At 56.5% G+C, this 19,168-nt stretch overlaps 1 protein-coding gene across 1 annotated transcript in view; it reads left to right on the plus strand.

Annotated features, from left to right (window-relative positions):
- LOC149992033 (protein FAM169B-like) overlaps positions 1 to 14,704 on the plus strand; it is a 32,306-nt gene extending 17,602 nt beyond the window's left edge. The window contains exons 4-9 of the mRNA XM_090263643.1: positions 4,520 to 4,605; positions 7,280 to 7,457; positions 8,110 to 8,292; positions 9,973 to 10,114; positions 10,440 to 10,448; positions 14,092 to 14,704. Coding sequence (XP_090119769.1) covers positions 4,520 to 4,605; positions 7,280 to 7,457; positions 8,110 to 8,292; positions 9,973 to 10,114; positions 10,440 to 10,448; positions 14,092 to 14,296 — 803 coding nt within the window. The 3' untranslated portion in view covers positions 14,297 to 14,704. The remainder of the gene's footprint in view (positions 1 to 4,519; positions 4,606 to 7,279; positions 7,458 to 8,109; positions 8,293 to 9,972; positions 10,115 to 10,439; positions 10,449 to 14,091) is intronic.
- Positions 14,705 to 19,168: the final 4,464 nt, after the last annotated feature.

The following is a 19,168-nucleotide window of genomic DNA, read 5'->3' on the forward strand; positions in this document are numbered from 1 at the left end:
CAGGGAGGCTGATGTCCCAACATGCTGCAAGCAGATGCTTCCTCCTGCGTGGCAGAGAGTTGCTCAGGTTCCCGGGGCCTCTGGGGAAGTGCCTCCCCTTAAAGAAGACATCTGCGTGGAAGTGGCAGCCTGCATAATGCGATGTGACAGCCGCGGTGTCAGCTTGTGATTTCCCCTCCCCGCGCGTCACTGACAGGCTCGGCCGCCGCTGCACGAAGCCCTGCAGCGCCTTGGATGTGTTTGTGTGCCGTCCTCGGCCAGGACTTTTCAGCGGTTTGTTTTCCTACGTGTACTGTGCTTTTGTGAAGATGGCCTGTCGCTTTGGTGTAACTGTGATGTTCTTTTTGGGGGCACTCCTATTTCTTAGATTTGTAATGGGGAAGTGGTGGCTCAGACTCCAGGGGACAGATGAGGTGGGGAAGCTGGGCCGGCAGCAGGGGGACTGGAAACCCCTTCTGTTGTGATTGAGGAAGGTTTTAATCATGGGCCAGTACATGAATAGCTTGCAGCCAGTGTGGGGAGGTAGACGTGAGTTAGTGTGTGTGTGTGTGTGCGTGTGTGCACGCACCTGAGAGAGAGAGAGAGAGATAGTGAACTCCCCTCCCTGGTTCTGGGACGGTATGGTGCACGAGCCTCCTTTGTCTCTGCTCAGCTCTGGGCTGTGTGTCCAGCTGCCCGCTGCCCCCCCGCCCCCCCACCTTGCTGTCTCCAGCAGGCACTTCAAAACAGAAACTCTTGCATCCCCCTCATCCTCCCTTGCTCCTGCTGAAGGCGCCTGCATGCTTCTCCACGAGAACTGGCTGCGCCCGGCCTCCCCTCTCACTCCTGCCTTAGGCCCAGCCTGATTCCTAGGGGCTCCTTCCTGCCCCCTGCGCATCGCCTCCCCAACACGGCGCTGCAGACGGCCCCTCCCTGCGCCTTGGCTGGGCACCCCGGCTCCCTCTGTCCTCCCTGCCCCCGACCCCCCTGGTCTGTCCTCCCCACTCCATCAGAGGGCTTCTTCTCAAATAACTTTTTAAAAAAAAATTTTATTTCCAAGGGACAGATTCCTCCCACCTGGGCATAACCCAGCCGTTCCCTTTCTAGAACACCACTCCACTCCGGTCATGTCTCTCACTGACTGGGTGATTCCAGAGACTTAGGAAGCCCGTGCGTCATCCTGGTACCCCGAGCCTCCAGCACGAGAGGCTGGTCAGGCCCAGGCCTAGCCTTTAAAAAAAAAAAAAATTATCGACTTTATTGGGGTGACATGGGTTAATAAGACTATATGTTTCAGGGGTACAGTTCTATAATCCATCATGTGTAGATTGTATTGTGTGTTCACCACCCGAAGTCAGGTCTTGGCTTGACCCCTCCTCATCTCTCTCTTTCCTGCTCTGCCGGCTTTCCTGGGGTTTGGCCCCCGGCTCTGTGCTCGTGCCTCTCTGTGGAACGTAGTGGCCAGAGCAGTGGCTCTGGAGCCAGCCAGGCCCGACACTGCCATTCATAGGCACGTGACCTTGAGCAGGATTCTTGACCCCGCTGAGCCTCAGCTGAGGAAAGAAGCCCCTGGGCAAGCATGAGCAGAGGTGCCCCCTCGCATAGCACCAGACGCTGGGTGGGGCTTGGGCACGTGGTTGTGGGGAATATTATTTTAAAGCGGCTGTCGGGCCATGTCCCTGTTCTCTGAAGCGTGGTGGCTGCCAGTCCTCCACAGGGTACGGCCTCCAGGCCTCCCGAACCGGCCTGCACCCCCTCCCCGTACCGGCTCTGGCACCTGCACCTGCACGCTGTGGGCTGTCACTCCCGCCACCGAGTCCCCTTCTTCCCTCACTTTGTAGGCCCGCCTCCGGTAGCTGCACAGAATCCTGTCCGGCCCCCAGCAGGATGACCTGCTGCCCCCGGCTGCTGACCCGGGCACCCTCCTCCTCTCGGTTGTAAGCACCTGAAACTAGAGTCTTGAACGTAATTTTTAAGGTTTGTCCCGAACTCTCATCTTTGGGGGTACAAGCGTAAATGGCGTTTTTTTCATTTCAAATTCCACGTGTTCACTGCAGGCGTGTTCATTGCCGGTGCACAGGAAAGCTGTCACTCCTGTGTGTTTGCCTTGGGTCCGGCACCCGTGCTGGGGTCGAGGTTCGCAGCCCCGCGTCTCCCCGCTGCCCCCACCGCTGGAGAGGCCTGGAGTGTGGCCCTGGACTGCAGGGCTCCGGGCCTCTGCTCACGGGCCTCGATGCCTGCAGTGCCCACATCTGTTGGTCCCGCCTGGGGAGTTTCACCCGGTGGGGCCGGGGCCGAAGCTGGTGGAACGCCCCAGGGCTGCGCTCCCAGCACTCCAGCAGAAAGGGCTCCCTCCCCTGGGGCTCTGTGCAGCTTTGGCTCCCTGCTCCATTCCTGCACCTTCCCTGCGCTGCCTCCTCGGGCTGCCAGCTCCCAGGGGCAGGGGTGGAGGCCTGCTCATTGCCCCCCGGAGGCCGAGGGCGGTGCCCTCCGCACAGGCCGGCGTTGGATCCAGTCGCTCATGCCAGGCCCTCGTGAAGCCGGGGTACTGGGAGTTAGCCTTGGGGCCTTGCTGTCTTAACTCATTTTGGAACCCTGGAGTGTCAGGGAAGCAAATCCGTTGCTGGCACCTGCCCTGTGGCCCACATCACCCGTCACTCAGAAGGAGGAGGGCAGTAAATGAGTCCAGCATGGATCTGGCCACACTGACTGGAATCGCATCTTCTTGCAAAACCGTGGATGGGGCTGATGCGCACGCTCCGTTTTTAACTCTCCTACCACTGGTTGTGCGTACTGTCGCGGGACCCGTCCTTTCTCCTTACCGAGCTGGATGCAGCCGTCCCCGAGGGCTCTGCCACCCTGCCTGCTTTCTGTGTCCTCGGGACTGGGCAACATGCTTGTCTGACCAGAAGCTGCCCCTCTGCAGGGGGCTGATCCGATTTCTCAGGAGTAGGTCTTGAGGACAGTTTATTTTGGGCCTGTTAAATTTGGTTGGACTTCCCTGTCATTGTTATGTAGCAGCTTAAGCTTCATTTTGAAAAAAAAAGCAGTTCAGTCTCTCTGGTGACAATGTGTGTGACTAATGAAGACTCTGCCCCGCGCTGTGAAAATGACAAGGCATCACTCAGACACCAAGTCATGACACCTTTAATGCTTGAAACCGTCTGAGTATGTCAGACACCTGTGTTTCAGCAACACACTATTAGTAAATTCAACATCCTTTATTGATTCATCTTGTTAAGCGAGAAAATAATCCTTATGGCTCTGTGAACCTATATGTTCCAGTAGGTGCCATTCTGAACATGAATTTAGTTGAATTCATAAGGCAGATGTCAAGCATTTAATTGGCCCTTCTGTCCCCGCCAGCTCTGTCAGCTTGGGGACTGTCGTGGGAGATGCTAGAATCACCGATGACATGAGCCTGACACAGTGGATTAGGTGCTGCTGGTCTTTGGAGAGGAGGGGCAGGCTGTGCAGAGCACATGTTTGCTCACTGGCTGAAGCCAGTGTCACCCTGGTCTTCACAGAGTTTTCCACCAGAGTTGCTCAGAGAGCAAGAAGGAGGGGGCAGCTTAACCTGATTGGTCCACAAAATTTCCTTTAAAGTCTTGAGCTTAATATTAAGTGTCCAGGACTTTGTTTTGTACTCCATGGTACCATATTTCCTCCTCGTCTACAGCTAAAAGGGTTGGACTGGGAAGATGTATCTTTTTATTTTGTGGCTTCTAGGCCTCTTGGGCTCAGACACCTGGCTCGAGAAGCAGGTATAAAAATGGCCATAAAAGGGGCATAAAAAAACATCAGAGGAGAAATAAACTGTGGTATATCCATTCAGTGGAATAGTATTCAGCGCTAAAAAGAATTTTGAGAAAATAAGTCGTGAAAAGACATGGTGGAACCATAAAGCATGTGTCTAAGGTAAAGAAGCCAGTCCAAAAAAGGCTGAGTAGTGTGTTATTCCAACTACGTGACATTTTGGAAAATGTACAACTACAGAGACAGTAAGGAGATCGGGGTTGCAGGGAGGGAGGGGTGAGTAGCTGGAGCACAAGGGACTTTTAGGGCCGTGAAAATACTCTGCATGACCCTCACGGTGAACACATGGCATTGTACGTTAGTGCAGGCCCACCCAGCATGCAGAGCCGGGAGGGACTTGAACACGGACTGCGGACACTGCGTGATTATGACGTGTCCACAGAGCTCCGTCAGTTGTAATAACTGCCCCCAGGCTGGGGGTGCTCTCAGATGGTTCCTTGATGCCCTTAGCTAATGCTGGATTTGACCAACTTTGGGGAGCTCGAGTTGTGGCAGACAGTGGGACTCCCGTGGCGTTTTGGTTTTGGCATGTGGCCTTTTGCCCTGCAGTGTTAGGCTGCATCCTGCGCTGGGGTCAGCAGCAGGCTGCCTGTGACGTCCCCTCCCAGGGGGAGTAGTCACTCTGTGAGCCACCTGTCATGCTTTCTGGAAACTTCAACTCTAGAAGCAGGGGCTGCCGGACCCGTATATGCATGTCATCCTCTCCTCTTGGCTTTCTCCTCAGTTGTGGCTGTGTACCTGAGGGGGTCCTGGTGGGCCACCGAAGACGCGCTGAGGACCTCGGACCCTGCCAGAGAAGGGCTGATGGAGGTGAGGCGGGTCACTTTTAACGGACATTGCAAAGAGGTTTTCCAAGTCTTCGTACTATCACCATGTCAATAATTTAAAGCAGTCTGCCCCCGTGGATTCGTGCCTAGCGCTGCTGTGACCAGGCGCCACGGACCGGGGGCTTCCACAGCAGAGCAGTGTTGGCTCCTAGCCCTGGTGGCTGGAGGTCTCAGCTCACGGTGTCACGGTTGGGTCCTCCTGGTGCAGGGGAGGGAGAGTCCAGCAAATCCACAGTGGCCGGAGGGTGAGCCGGTGGGTGATGGCCCCAAACAGCTGCCTGACGGACCGTTCGGGTGGCTCTGCCAACCCCCTTCTGAAGGTGGGCCAGGAGGCGCCGCGTGCCTTGTGTTCTGACAGCTAGGAAGAGTCTGATGTGCTCTTTAAGGAATTTAGATGAGGAAACCCCCACATTTTCCAAAAATGTGGCCTAAGTTGTGAACACTGAGGCACTTGGATGCTTTTTCTTTCCACTTAAAGCACATGTTGCAAAGATCTGTCCTGCCCCAGCCATCTATGGGGACAGCTGCCCTGTCCTTTTACAGAACTGAGTGTGTGTGACTTTTTTTTCTTTTAATTACATTTTGTTTTTTAGCCAGCTCTTTTTCACCAACTACCAAAAAAAAGAAAAAAAAAAAAAAGCTTTCTTAATATCCTTTCTGTTACTGTAATTAGTGGTCCTAACTGAGGGATTAGGACGGGGTCTCAGTTTTGTGTTTTCAGGAACATTTCTAAGCAGCAGCATCACATGTCACTTGTTGTCTTTCTCCCCGGTAGTGATATTGGGCAGATTAAATGGCTTTCTTTGTCTCCTTTTCTTCTGCCAGTGTTTGATTAAATATTTCCCTCTTGCCAGATGCAGCCTGCTTTTCTCTCCGAGCGTTCCTCTGAACCTCTGGTTTTATAAGCTGACAGTTACCACCTCCCACATCACACCGTTTCGGGGACTGGCTCGTTTTTCTGAAGTCGGAGCTCGATCTGGCCGCCACCATGTGAGCCACAGAATGAGCGTGGCTCCTCAGTTAGCTGGGGTGGTTTGTGCCGATCTTTTTCTCATCTGAGATTTGGCTCCAGATAAAGGTGAACTGTTTTACATTCTGGGCCAATTAATACGTTGATTGGCACTGAACACTTGGTGCCATTTGCTAGGACGCTACGAGCTGCCTTATTTTTCTTACCAGAACAGTTGAAAAACATACCACTGTTTTAGACACAACTTAGGTGGTCTTTGCCCTTGACCGGCCGAGGAAACTGAGGCTCAAGGAGGTCACAAGTTGCCAAAGGTCTCCCACCAGATCTGGGCCAAGAAGCCACAGCCACAAGTGATGATGGTGACGTTGATACAAATTTCAGGGTCAAGTACTAACTGTAAAACCCAGCGTGAATATTTACATTAAACTTCCCTTCCCCTAAGTGCCAGTTCTCATGGGTGAAGTTGCAGGGAGAGGCACTGGCTGCGGTCAGGCAGGTGTATCAGCTGTGACTCAGAAGCCCTGGCCTGCCCCCGTCTGCCCGCCTGCCCCCGACGGAGCCCTCCTCCTGCTGTCGGGAGCCCTCTTTGGAACGAGGCAGGCACATCTGTAAATGCCGTCCCTCCCCATCGCTGAGCTTCAGTTTCCTCAGCCTTAACGCGGGCCTTCCCAGCCAGTGGTGAGGATTGCGGGTGGGAGTCACAGCACGGGAATGATGTTGCTGATTTGTGGCGGTGCACAGGATGGGGTGACCAACGCCCGCACCCCTGGGTGGTCACACTTCAGCGCAGCGATGCTGTCACTTTGTCAGTAGCGGGTTGGTTCCATCACAGGGGCCACGTGTTAGCGGTTGCTCGGAGCTGCATTTGGGCCTCCGGGACTCTATCCGGGCCCAGCCACAGAGAGCACGGACTGATCAGCTCCGTCTGCTGTGGGTGTGGGGACGGAGGCCTCCGTTTGGGCTACATCCTTGCCATCCTGGGCTGTACAAACGCGGAGAATCGCAGCAGGTGGTGGCAGGCGTGGTCCTGGCTGGTTAGGGATACAGCTCTGGGTGGGCCTGACGCTGACCAGGGCCTGTTTTCTTTGTGGGTCCTCACTTCACCGTGGGCGACAGACAGTTCCCTTTTCCAGCCTTGAACTGGGGTGGGCCTCCAGTCCCAGCAGATCTCTGCAGTTGGGGCTCTAGTACGTGCTCAGGAGCTGCCACAAGCCATTGGAATCCAGTTGCTGTTGATGTAACCACTGCTCTCCCCAGTGGCTTGCTCTGCGTTCGAGGCCAGACTTCTGGGGCCGTTGATAAAGAGGCTGGACTGGGCTTATTTCTGGACACGTTCAGCAAATCTGCTGATGCTCCATGTGCTCCGCCCCCCCAGGCAACTTGCTGCTTCATTGTGGGGTCTCTGTGTGCTTGCAGCCAGTGTCTGTGGCCGAGGAGACCCCGAGGCTCCTCTGGCACTGTCCCTCCCTCCTGGAGGCAGGCTCGGGTGGGTGGTCACTGCGCGGGGAAACCTCTGAGGGAAACGGATGCACAGGTCGGTCTTGAGCTCGGGAAGGATCATGTGACCTGGAGTACGCCCCTGGCTCCCAAGTGTGGGTGGGTTTCAAGTGCAAAAGAAATAATATGTTGTATCGATTTTCCTCTCTCATCTTGCTTGTTCGGTCTTTTTTTTTTTCTTCCTTCAAAGGTTCAGTCGTTTGGGGAAAGGATCGTGCTTTTCATCCTCAACGTTGTTATTTTTGGAAGACTGGAGAGGAGACTGGATGACGATGTCATGTTCTTTTTACCTTTCTCCGGGAGGGAGGCGGCTAAAGTTCTGTGGCGGGACGGCGCGGCCATTGGGTTTTATACAACCAAAGGGAAAGGTAAGGGGCACAGGGCAGGGCCACCCGCAGGCCCTCTGGGTGACTTCCGGCCTCAGAGAGGTCCCTCCGCACGTGCGTTACGTGGAGACGATCCCCGGGCACAGCAGCTGTCACTCAGTCAGCTGTCCTGGAAAGACACCCAAGGCGTGGACTGCACGTGCACCTCCTTCTTCGTTTTACCTGCACACAGGCTTAAAAACGCGTCCCTTTGATTCTCAGGTCGTGCTGTGTTCTCCGTAACGGACTTGTTGCCGGTAGCAGTGCAGAAGGGCTTTGCAAGGACAACGCTTTTCATTTCTTTCCTTTAATGTTACCAGTTAGCTGCCAGGACAGATACTATTGCTCTGACCTGCGGTGCAGAAGCTGCCTGGGTGCCAGGATTTGTAGGGTTAGGGTTAGGGTTAGGGGGTCTCACCTGCGCACACGAGTAGCCTCGCTCTGCACAGTCACCAGGTTCGCTTTGCATTTCAGCACCTTAACCTGGCAGCTGGGTCCACAGCTCTTACTAGCGTGTGGGCCGATCAGTCCCTCAGCGGAGAACCGGGGGTCTGCAGTGTCTGCTGGCTTGTCTTCGGTGGCTCAGTGTGTGAAGCCAGCCCCGACTCCGCTGGGGCAGCCCGGGCACAGTCTGTGTCTCTCGCTTCCCCTGCAGGCAGCCTGTGTGGTGACGGCACAGGCGCATGCTACCTGCTGCCCGTCTTCGACACCGTGTTTGTCAGGAGGGGACACCGTCGCCAGGGGCTGGGCATGGCCATGCTGCGGGACTTCTGTGAGACATTCAGAGAGGAAGAGGCCCTGGGCGTCAGCTGGCCAATCTCTCCTGCCATGTACCAAGGTGAGCCCCCGGGGTCAGGTAGGAGCGCTGGGACCACGGGATGGCTACTTGGCATTCCGGATGCTTCTGGGGCGGCGGGTCCTCCGAGCCCTGCTCTCCCTGCAGAGAAACCTCGCGGTGCTTCAGCGCACACAAGGTGTTCTGCTTGGTCACTAGGGCCAGCCCTTCCCCAGCCTGAGAAATAATGGGATTTAGATGAAATAAAAAACAAGTCAACACAATGTCGGGGAGACGCAGAACCCAGAGATCTGCTGCTGGGCCCCCGTGTGCCTGTGCGCTTGCCCTTGACGCTTGTAGTTCATCACCTTGCCCTTGTGACCGGCGGCCGCAGGGTGCCCAGGGGCTGAAGAAAAGGCAGGGCCTGGCAGGCGGGTGAGCAGGCTGGAGGCTGGGGACCGGGCCCCCCTCGGCCTGGGCATCGGGCCTCCCTCCCGGGGCCTGTGCTTTAGAAGCTTCTGCTGGGTGGCTGCGCCTCTCGCCCTGGGGTGGGGACCTGGGCGCCCTGAGGGGGTCCCCGCCAGGGCCCAGGCCACTCCTGCTGACGGCTCCGAGCGGCGGGCCCCAGGCTTCTGCTCGTGGCGGCTGAGTGCACTCCGTCCCTGGGTCTGTGCCCCTGGGAGCTGCCCACCGCCCCAGTTTGCACAGCCTTTGACCCCAGGGGCAGCTGCTGGTGGGATGTGGCTGCAGTGTGGGCCCGGGGCCCCCGTTAGTGTGCACAGGCCCCTTGCAGCTTGTGGGCAGCCGGGTGCGAGCAGCAGGTGGGCTGCTGGCTGGGGCCGCTGCGCTGCGTATTGCACATTCTGGTGCAAAACTCCAAGGCATCCAAGAATTCTAAATTAGAAACTGGCTTTCCCTGTGTTAGGGAGTTATATTTGTCCAGATCGGAGACCAGAACATTCCATCCAGAACTCTGCTAGCTCGGCTTGTCCCTTTCGAACACTTAGGTCTCCATCTGTGCTGATGCCTGGGACTGAAAATGCCAGGCGAGGGCCTGACGGGGTCCCCACGGGCACCTGTGGGGCCCGGAGCAGCTTCCTGCTCAGCTGCATTTGGGGGACACAGCCACACGGAGTGCTCACCTTGTGACGGTGGGGACTCGGGAGTCACGGTGTCTGCAGAGGACGAGCTGCAGACTCGGGAGGAAGGGAGGCCAGTGCCTGAGGTGGGGTGATGTTAGGGGGCGAATTGGGTACCCCTCAATTCTTATGTTGAAGCCCTAACCCCAGTGTGGCCTTACGTGGAGACAGGACCTTAATTTAAAGGCTCATGAGGGTGAAATGCAGTGGCAGGTGTAGGGCCCTGATCCAACAGGACTGCTAAGAAGAGGTCTTTGTAAGGACCCAGGTGGGTTCAGAGGGAAGGCCACGCGAGGGCACAGTATGAAGGTGGCCATCTGCCAGCCGAGGAGAGAGGCAGGCCTGCCATAGGCTCCTTGATCTTGGACTGCCACGCTCCAGAACTGGGAGCGAGTATGTGTCTTCTGTTCAGGGCACCCGTCCGTGGTATTGTGTTACGGCCACCTGAGTGACGAAGGTGGGATGGGGGGAGAGGGCACAGGATGGGTACAGAGGACGGGGAAAGTGGCCTGTGTGTCGCAGGGATCAGAGCAGCGGCGCGGGGTGGGCTGGCCGGCGCGCAGGTCTGTGGCCTTCCTGACTCACGCAGGGCTCCTCCCCTCAGTCTGCAGGAAGTTCCTTGTGGCCCATCCAGAGGAGCGTGGGCGCTTGTGGGAGGTGGAGCCCCCCGGAGCCTGGGGCCAGCGCGGCAGCATCTGGCTGCAGGTTCAGCTTCAGCAGTCAAGACGTCCAGACCGTGAGTTGGCGTCAGAAAGTGCACTTTGGTCTCATTATTGTTTTCAGTCACTGAGGCAGGCACAGATTAATTCATACAACCGAGTCAGGCCCACGCAGGCATTAGGTTTGCCACGGCTGCAGGAGCATGGGAGCAGTGACACCTGGGTGGTGGCATCTGATCCTCCCACCATCTCCCCTTCCTGAATGTACCACCGTCTGAGCCTCCTGCCCAGGAGGAGCTCCCCCAGCTTAGCGACATCAGGAGCTCCCTGTAGCAGAGCCAGTCATGGCAGCACGAAAGAAGGTGAATGTCCCTGGCCAGCAGAAGGCCGGTTAAAAACATTATTTCAGAAGACACGCAGGGTTTGCTGTGACAAGCTGGCATGCTGTCCCCTTGTCCTCAGGGAGAATAAGAGGAAGTGGCTGCGTCCCATAAGCCGTGTTCTGCAAATGAGCACGTGGCCCTTTTTATGGGCAGCACAGTGTAATGTCCTGTGCAGACGTCCCCGTCCACACGGGCAGCGCTGTTAGAGGCACACACGCTGTCCTCAGTGTGGGGTGTCACAGAGGCTGCCGTCGAGTTTGCCAGCGGGGTTCTGAGGGGGGTGTTTTTGCGCGGGCCCCATGGCAGCAGGGGTGGGAAGGCCTTCGGGGAGCCAGGGGCCAGCACGGGGCAGCAGAGACACTCGTCTCTGGACGTCCAAGTCGCTTTGTGACAGCGTCCCTTCCATCTCCATCGACTGGGGAGGGCTAGCCCGTTGCAGGCTGCTACCAGCTCAGCCCTGCAGGGGAGGGCGCAGGGCAGGGCTGGGTGCGCGCAGGCCCCGCAGCTGCGGGTGTGGCTGCTGGAGATGCGGACGCTCCGGCAGTGTCAGTAGCCTGGCCAGTGAGAGCGCTGGCTTTGCTTCCCGCCCGGCGTCTGGGCCCCTGTCAGTGTCAAGTGCCATCTCCGGGGCCGAGGTGCCCGCCCTTGTCCCCACCTGACACTGTAGCTGGTGACAGAGAAGAGGGCCGTGGAGTTTACTGGTGAGAATAGTGATCGTTCTGGTTTCCACCGCGCCGCCTTTCAGCTGGAAGGTTTGATGGGTCTTTACAGAGAGTAATGGGCAGCCGGGCGCTGTGACTGTGACTGTGACCTTACTGAGGTGGTGTGTGACTTGCCCTGGGGCACTGGGAGGTAAATGGGCAGGGAGGCCAGCCACCTGGACCCGGCACCCGGCGGACCCGCCCTGCGCGTTACGGAGCATCACAAAGCAGCCCGCCGCCCCTGTGTGCACCCTGGTCTGGGAGGCCGAGGCTCCTGGGCTGGGCTGGAAAACACTGACGGCTTGTGCACCAGAATGTGGGGATAGCATGGAAACCTCGCAGGCACAGGCCCGGGGGGGGACGTCTCTGCGTAACTGGGGGGCTGGCTCGCTCTCAGGGGGGTTGCACGGCACCGGGAGGGGTGTCATTTCCGGAGCCGAGAGTCTGGTCGGAGGAGATGCGCTGAAGTCAGATGCCAGAGCTGTCACTTTAACTCACCCTGAGATTCGCCAGCTCTCTTGAAATCAGCAAATGAGGGAACTTGGACGGAGAATGTTCCAGAAGCATGCATGAGTCCCTTGAAGGAAGAGGGTCATCATTATAATTAGCGTATAATTAGGTTACGAAACTCTGTAATTAAAAAAAAAAAAACTGTCTTTTTACTCCCTGTGTAAATCAGGGCTGGTTTCCAGTTCCACCCACACCTCTGTCTCCCGGGGCCAGCAGCCAGGGCTTGCGCCCACGCAGGACGGTTTTCCGCCAGGCGGCTTCGTTGTGCTCCTGTTTGGTCAGCTCGTGCTAACAGCCCAGGCTTCCTCGGGCTCCCTCCGTAGTGTCCCCACTTCTGGTCTGAGGCTGCCTTCTGGGAAATCAGCAAGATCTGCCCGTTAGCTGTTCCCACAGGTCACCCCACGACGCAGATTCTGGAATCTTCCCTGGAAATCTCACCACGCCTCTTCATTCGGTTCTAGTTTCTAATTAGCCAGTTACTCTGACAGTTGCTTCCTTGGATTGTTCTGCTTTTCTGGTTCTGTCGTTTGTCCTTTTATTTCTGAGTGTTATTTGGGAGGTTTTCTACGATTTCATGTGCGTGGAAATAGGCAGGAAAGCCAGCAGCGCCGATGGTTTTTGATACCAAAGTAATGCGTGGACGTGCTACAGGGTTCCGGAGGGGCGTTGGTGTTCCTTCCAAATGGTTAAAAATCTGTTTTGGAAGCAGTGCCATTTGTGCATTAGGTCTCCGAAAGTTTCCACGATCCCGCCTCTGGTAACATCTGTGGCTTCTCATGGCCCTGAGATGTTTATAGGGTTCTTCTGCTGTTTTGAGAGAAGGGGTTTGTGGGGATGCTTTTCTCGCTGCACTCGGTGACGTGTGCGGCCTGTGGGGCTTGACCAGGGGCTCGTGATTCATCTGCCGCGACGCCCCCATGAGCGCGTGTGTGCCCTACTCTTTGCTGGAGGCTGTGATGCCGAACATGTCCACTGTTCTTCTACGGGAACGGCGCTGGAGGCAGAACGTAGTGGCGCGCAGCTTTAAAAATTAACTTTTCATTCTTTAGCTTACAGTTTTGCTTTCTTTCCAGGTGAATTTTTAATAGATAGAGTTGTCATCCACAAGGAAAGCATTTTCCTTCTGTTTACGTGAAGTTCTGAAAGTTAGGGGAGCCTCTGTAAGGAGATGTGACATACCTGAGCGGGGGGTGGGGCGACTCTCTGACCTGTCTCAGCTCTTTGGGTGAGGCGGACGTCACACTGCGCTGTGACATCGGCCGCCCTGCCCTGGGGGACGCTCGTGCTGGGTGGATTTTAGGTCCAGCGCTGCCCTTCGAGAGGTTCCGTGTGTCCCTCTAGTGGCCGTTGTGCTCTCCTGCGCCCTGGTAGGTAACGGGGGCTTGTTTGCCGTTGACCTGTATACCTATGCGCTCACATTCGTGCATTTATTAAAAAAACTCATTTACCTTTCATTGGTTAGGAATAAAACGCAAGTAAGCCCTTAATAGCTACCCGTGTATTTTAGTCCATAACACATAAAAATGACTGCACGTGCCAGGAACGATAGAAAAATGATAATGGATGATATGCATTCTCTTGTTCAGCCACTCACTCACTGACTCACTCACTCATTGAGTCCTATAGTTGCTCATTCATGTAATCGATTACCGTCCACAGAGTCCCCTCCGACACCAGGCGTTGTCTGCGGTGGTGGGGACGCAGGGGATGAGGCCGACAGCCTCTGAACCCACTGCCGAGCGTACATTTTTGTGAGGAATAGTACAGGGCGGACTCCTGCTGTGTTACAGAGAAGCTGAGAATGGAACTCTGCTGGTATTTTTAAATACTGACAATGAAACGTTGCCAACCTAATTTTGCTGACTTATAAAGTCTGGAAGTAAACTTTGAAATGTACTTGTATAGGTAACCACTAAGTAATATCTTTATTCTTTTATTGCAAAATGTGTTTCATTTCTATTTTCAACTCATACAAAAGACTGCATACTGTTTTCGGGATCTGACCACCCCCAAACCTCCGCATCGGGATTTGGGGGTGGGAAGGTGCAGAGGACAGGAAGGCCGTCCCATCCTGCACTGGGGCTGATGGGGCAGGAGTGGAGGGAGGCGGCATTAACACGTGTAACTGTGGGCTGGCTTGTGAGAGGAAATTCCAGCGAGCGAAGTGCGGGGCTGGGTGTAGAACTGGAGACCCCACTCCATTTAATGTGCCCCACTTATCAGAAGAGAAGGTAGGAATCTTGGCTTCGCATCGCTCGAGTGGAACCACAGCTTCGAGTCCCGGGTCCTGCAGAGGGCGCTGTAACGGTGTCGGCGTGCAGGTGCCCCGGCGGAGCTGGTCACGGTGACCCAGTGATCGCTGCTTCTGGAAGGGCCCCAGTGTGTCGCTAACCTTTCGGTCGTCCACCTCCCCGGGGGCCACCCCTTTTGCTTGCCCTGCTCTCTAGCTTGGGGTGGGCAGCTCTCCCAGAAATTCTGAGGAGGACATGAGCAGTCAAGGGCGGACATCTCAGGATGAGGGACCCAGACAGCCCAGGAGCAGGGAAGGCAGCGGGGCCCAGGGTGGGTCTGTCACGCAGGAGAATTTATTCCGTGTCCTCAGTAACCATGTTGGACTGGCTCAGGGAACACCTCGGCTCGCTGACGTGGGCCCAGCGTCTCTGTGTGCGGTGTGAGGAAGGCCTCTGTAAGGGGGCTTCACATGGTCCTGTCTCTAAGCTAGACAAGCTCGAACAGGAGCACGGGAATCAGCTGTCACCTTGCATTGTGAAGGAAATGCTGAAAAATCTGAGTTTCAGATTTTGCCACGGACCTGCGCCTCTTAAGCAGAACAAAAGCAGAGACAAATCTGTCTTTCCCCCTCCCCCACCCGCCCCTGCCCTCCAGACAGCAGACGGTGCATGTGGCACTGGCTGTTGTACAACCTGGAGTAACAGGTGACCAGACCACAGGTGAGGGCGGTTCCTGCGTGTGTCCCAGTGGCCGGTTGCTCAGCAGGACTGTGCAGGACTTTGAAGTGACAGGATTCCATAGCCTCGTCCTGAAGCCTGGCCAGAAACCAGACATTGGCCCCCACAAGGTCATGGTGATGACATGCACTCTCCGGTGTGGAAGGCCTTTTGCTCTGAATCCCTAAAGGGTCAATAATGATTTTCGAATCCAAAGCTTACAGTTGCACTTGGTGGGAAATACTGCTTAGTTTGGAAAGTGGGCAGTTCTGTGATAGAAGATCGAACATCAAAGGCTAGAAATACTACATTGTTTTAGCAAAGCTGCCTGGAATCTGACCTTAGTTCTCGCCATCCCTAGCAGAGGAGGGCTCGCATGTTCTCAGTGGGAAGATGGGCTGACCTACGACCCTGCCAGGCCACAGAGCAGAGAGCATTGTGCTTGGCCTCTTTGCAGATCCCTGACTTCGCTTTTAAATCTCGAAGGCTGTAGAGGAAGCAGGAGGCTTCCATCCCGTGTTACGTAATGGCCAGGGGGCTGTGTCTAGGAAGTCTACTGGCAAGTGTACGAGCCCCAACTTTTCAGGCAGTGCTTCCTTGTCTTGTTCTTGCTCACAGGTCCCAGGCTGGGCCTCCCTTTACTTCCCATCAGTACAGATGCGCTCAGAGCTGCTTACACACCTGCCAGCGTGCCTGTGGCTGGCCGGACCCTCGTCCAGAATGTGGGCACCCAGCGAGGCAGGCCCGGGAGTTAGCCAGTGTTAATTGAAATGCTTTGTAGCTTCTCTTATGATTTCAGGAGAGGATCGTGGTGAAGAACTGGAGGAGACAAAGGAAAAGCAAGACTGTGTGGTGGGAGAAGTCGCAGCGGGGCTGCCCGGAGGGTGCTGCTGGGCTGAGCCAGACGGGAAGGAGGCCTAGAGGGTGGGGGTGGATGCCGGGCTGGCCGGGGTCACAGCAGATGCGTGTGCCAGCCCCGTTCCTAACTCCTGGAGGCCCGTCCTGTGGCCCAGGGCGCGTGGGTTTGTGTGACCTTGGATCCCATCTGTCTTTGCTGTGTTTTCCTCTGTGATCTTTGAGGTGCGAGCATTTATTTTCCCAGGCTCAGGTTCCAGAGCTCACTTGTTAGACCTGATATGGCGTCTGTTACTCAAGACAAACCTGTAACGTCTGCACTGGAAGCGCACGAGTGTGCCTTTTTCTTCAGCACAAAGCCGCTGCGAGGAGAGCCGCGCCCGTGCCGGCCTGCACGGCAGAGAGCCTTCAGGTGGCAGTGTGGCCCCACGGTGCCCACGAGACTGCAGACATGAGGGGACTCCAGGGAGACCCGTCCCTTTTCCGGAGAAGCGCAGTCACGTCAGAAGCCCCCTGAGAGCTGGGGCCAGCGCTGCCTCGTGCGCACCATTGGCCTCGCACCACTGCTGTCGGGCCTGGTGTTCAGAGGTGCGCCCGGCGGGCCACAGGACCTCAGCTGTCACCAGTGCAGAGGGGAAGCCACCGGAGGGGAACTTGGGCTGATGGCCCTGGGAGCATACTGCTGCCTTAAGTGGAATGGCTGGCGGATCAAAGGTGACAGAGCCGAACGTGACACAGGCCTCCCCTCTCTTCAGACGCTGACGCAGCCCTGCCTGGGCCTGTGCTCCATCTCCGCTGGGGATTCAGAGCGAAGCCAAGGACTGTGTTCCCCACGCCCAGTTACTTACTTGCTCATCCATGTGCCCGTCCATCCATCCATTTGTCCTCCATCCGTCTGCCCATCCCTCCATTCATTCATCTGCTCACCCATTCATTCATCTACTGTCCATTTGTCCATCCATCCATCCACCTACCCACACACCCACCTGTCTGTCCCTTCATTCATCTGTCTGCATGTATCTGTCTGTGTGTCCATCCATCCCTGCATCCACCCATCCATCTATCCATCCACCCACCCACCCACCTACTCAGCCACTCACTTGTCTGTCCATTCATTCATTCATCTGTCTGCATGTGTGCGTCTGTCCATCCGCCCATCCATCCTGTTGTGCAGCCAACGTCCAGAGTGGGATGTGGGTGTGGACAGGTAGCGTGTACTGTTCCACACAGATCACTGCTGCTCTGTGTTTGCATGAAAGTGAATCAATGGGAGTGTCTCGGGTTTGGTGAAGTTTCTGCTCAATAAAAGAAGTCTCCATGGAAGACAAACGGATGTGCTGATGTCATTCATTGACGGTCATGTGAGCAACCGCACAGAGCCAGCAGGGGGTGCTCTGGAGCTCACAGAAGCCCCTGGGCTGGGGGTGCCCTGGCCCCGTTGGGTCTGGGCGGTGTGCAGGGTCTCTCCTCTGTGGCGCGCGTGGGGGCTGTTGGTGAAGCTAGCATGTGTGCACATGCGTGTGTTGTTTTTTCTAAATCACCCTCGTTTAATTTACCACTCAGTTTCTCTAGGTTCTTGCCGATAATTATCATCGACTCTGTTGATGCATAAACTTCACTTCAGTTGTAGAACGCCCTGGTCTGCAGTACGTTCATGGAGCCGCGCAGCCGCCACCACAGCCAGCACCTCACAAAGACGCCCTGCACCCAGTTTCTCCTTCTCCCTCCTCCCAGCCCCAGCCCTAGGCAGCCACGGATCTGCTTTCTCCCTCTGCAGCTTTGCCTGCTCTGCACACATGACACAGCGGAGCCATGCACTGTGTGGCCTCTTGCAGCTGTTTGCTTTTTCACTGAGCAGTGTTTTAAGGTTCGTCCGTGAGTACCGGGTACCAGGCCTTCATGTCTCTTTATGGCGGAATGATACCCTCCGTGTGGATAGACTGCCTCTGTCTGTCCGTTGACCAGTGGACGGGCTTCTGGGTGGGTTTCTGTTATCGGCTGTTACCCACAATTCCGCTCTGGACATCCGTGCACACGGTCTCACGTGGGCATGTGTCTTCAGTTCTCTTGGGTGTATATACCCAGGAGTGGGATTTCTGGGTTATATGGTATCTCTGTGTTTAACATTTTGAGGGACTGCCATGTTCATTTTCAAAGTGACCGCACCGTTTCACATCCCCAGCGGCGGCGGGTGAGGGTTTGAGGGTCGCCCTGTCCCAGCCGGCACTTGCTGCTGCCGGCCACTCCGAGCGAAGCCAGCCTCCTAGTGAGCGGCTGCGTGCCATTGCTTCCACGTGCTCGTCCCTGACAACTGAGACACAGGGCACCTTTCCAGGCGCTTGTTGGCCCTTTTCACATCCCTGCGGGGATGTCTGCTCACATCCTTCGCCCGTTTCTTCATTGGAGGGTCTTTATTATTGCGTGGCGACAGCTCTGTGTGTTCTGCACGTGGGTCTCTTACCCCAGACGCCACTTGCAGGCGTGTCGTCCTGCCCTGTGGCTTGTCTGTGCGCTTCCCCGGCGGTGCCGTGTGCAGGTTCTGATGTGGTCCGTGGCACCTGTTTTCCTCGGTTTCTGTGCTGTTGGGCTGCAGTGGTTATGAGTGTGTTCGGTAACTGTGTGTCCTGCCATTCCCGTCTGAAGGGACTTACTGGGGGACGCCACTGGACCCTCCAGTGCGTGTAGAAAAGCCCACGAAGGGGTCTTGACGGGGGAGAAGGCTGTCCCTGTGGGCACTCCGGGCTGTACTTAGCGACGGGCCCGGGTTGGCATGGAGCTGCGGGGGCCACGGTCCTGCGGAAGCTTACCTTGTGGCCTCAGGGTCTGCAGTGGCGGTGGGCCTTCGCCGCGATGCCTTGCGCCCTGGATGAGACTCTCCTTCAGGAAGGAAGGACTCCTCCTGCTTGGTACTTGAAGAAACCCTAGGGGCCAGCAGTTAGCAGACAGCCTCTCCAGTCCCCGTTTTCTCTGAGAAGCAACATGAAATCTGACTTTGATTTAGTTCTCTTTTGGGGGGGACTGGTCAGTGCCTGGAAGTGTGAGAGCTCAATGTCCAAGTTTCTGTGTTGAGGGGCCATGGGGTCCCCGGGCCACCTGCCTCTCCGAGCTGTGCCTCCGCCATTTCACGCAGGGCACAGACCCTCCCCGTGGCTGCGCCTGGGAAGACAGCGTCCCAGGAGGTCCGCCGGCCCAGGACCCAGTTGTGCATCCCCGGCCTGGGCTTTCCATCCTTTTCAGTATTGAATAGGACGACGTCAGAAAGTCGCTGCGCGTCCTGTCAGGAAACCCTGTGAGTGTCCACCCGACGTGGACGCTGCCATCAAGTGCCTCAGTGCCTGGGATTTGGCCCATCTGATGGAGGGCTCTTCCCGCCAGACATGTCACCTTCAGGCTTTTGCGAGGGCAGCCTCTCTGACAGGGACCTGACAAGGCGGGCATGGCTGTGGAGCTTGTTAACTTCTGTGTCCTTGGTGGTCTGTGACGTGCGGGTCCCCTGCCGGCGGCCCCTGGATGCTGTACGAGGCGGGCACTGAGCACATGGCTCCTTTGGTGTGTGGATAACCAGGGGACATGTCGCCCTGTCCAGAGACATTTTGGGTTGTCACCGGTGGGGGAGGGGTGCTAGCTGGTGGCCAGAGGCCAGGGCTGCTGCCCGACACGACAAGAGGGCCTGCAGCGTCATGCCAGGGCTGAGGAACCTCGCTGCAGGTGAGCAGGTGCCGTGAGTCCCGGAGCCTGGGGTGC

The sequence above is a fragment of the Furipterus horrens genome, unplaced genomic scaffold (genome assembly GCF_987537825.1).
Source record: "Furipterus horrens unplaced genomic scaffold, mFurHor1.1.pri manual_scaffold_16, whole genome shotgun sequence".
Classification (NCBI taxonomy): Eukaryota; Metazoa; Chordata; class Mammalia; order Chiroptera; family Furipteridae; genus Furipterus; species Furipterus horrens.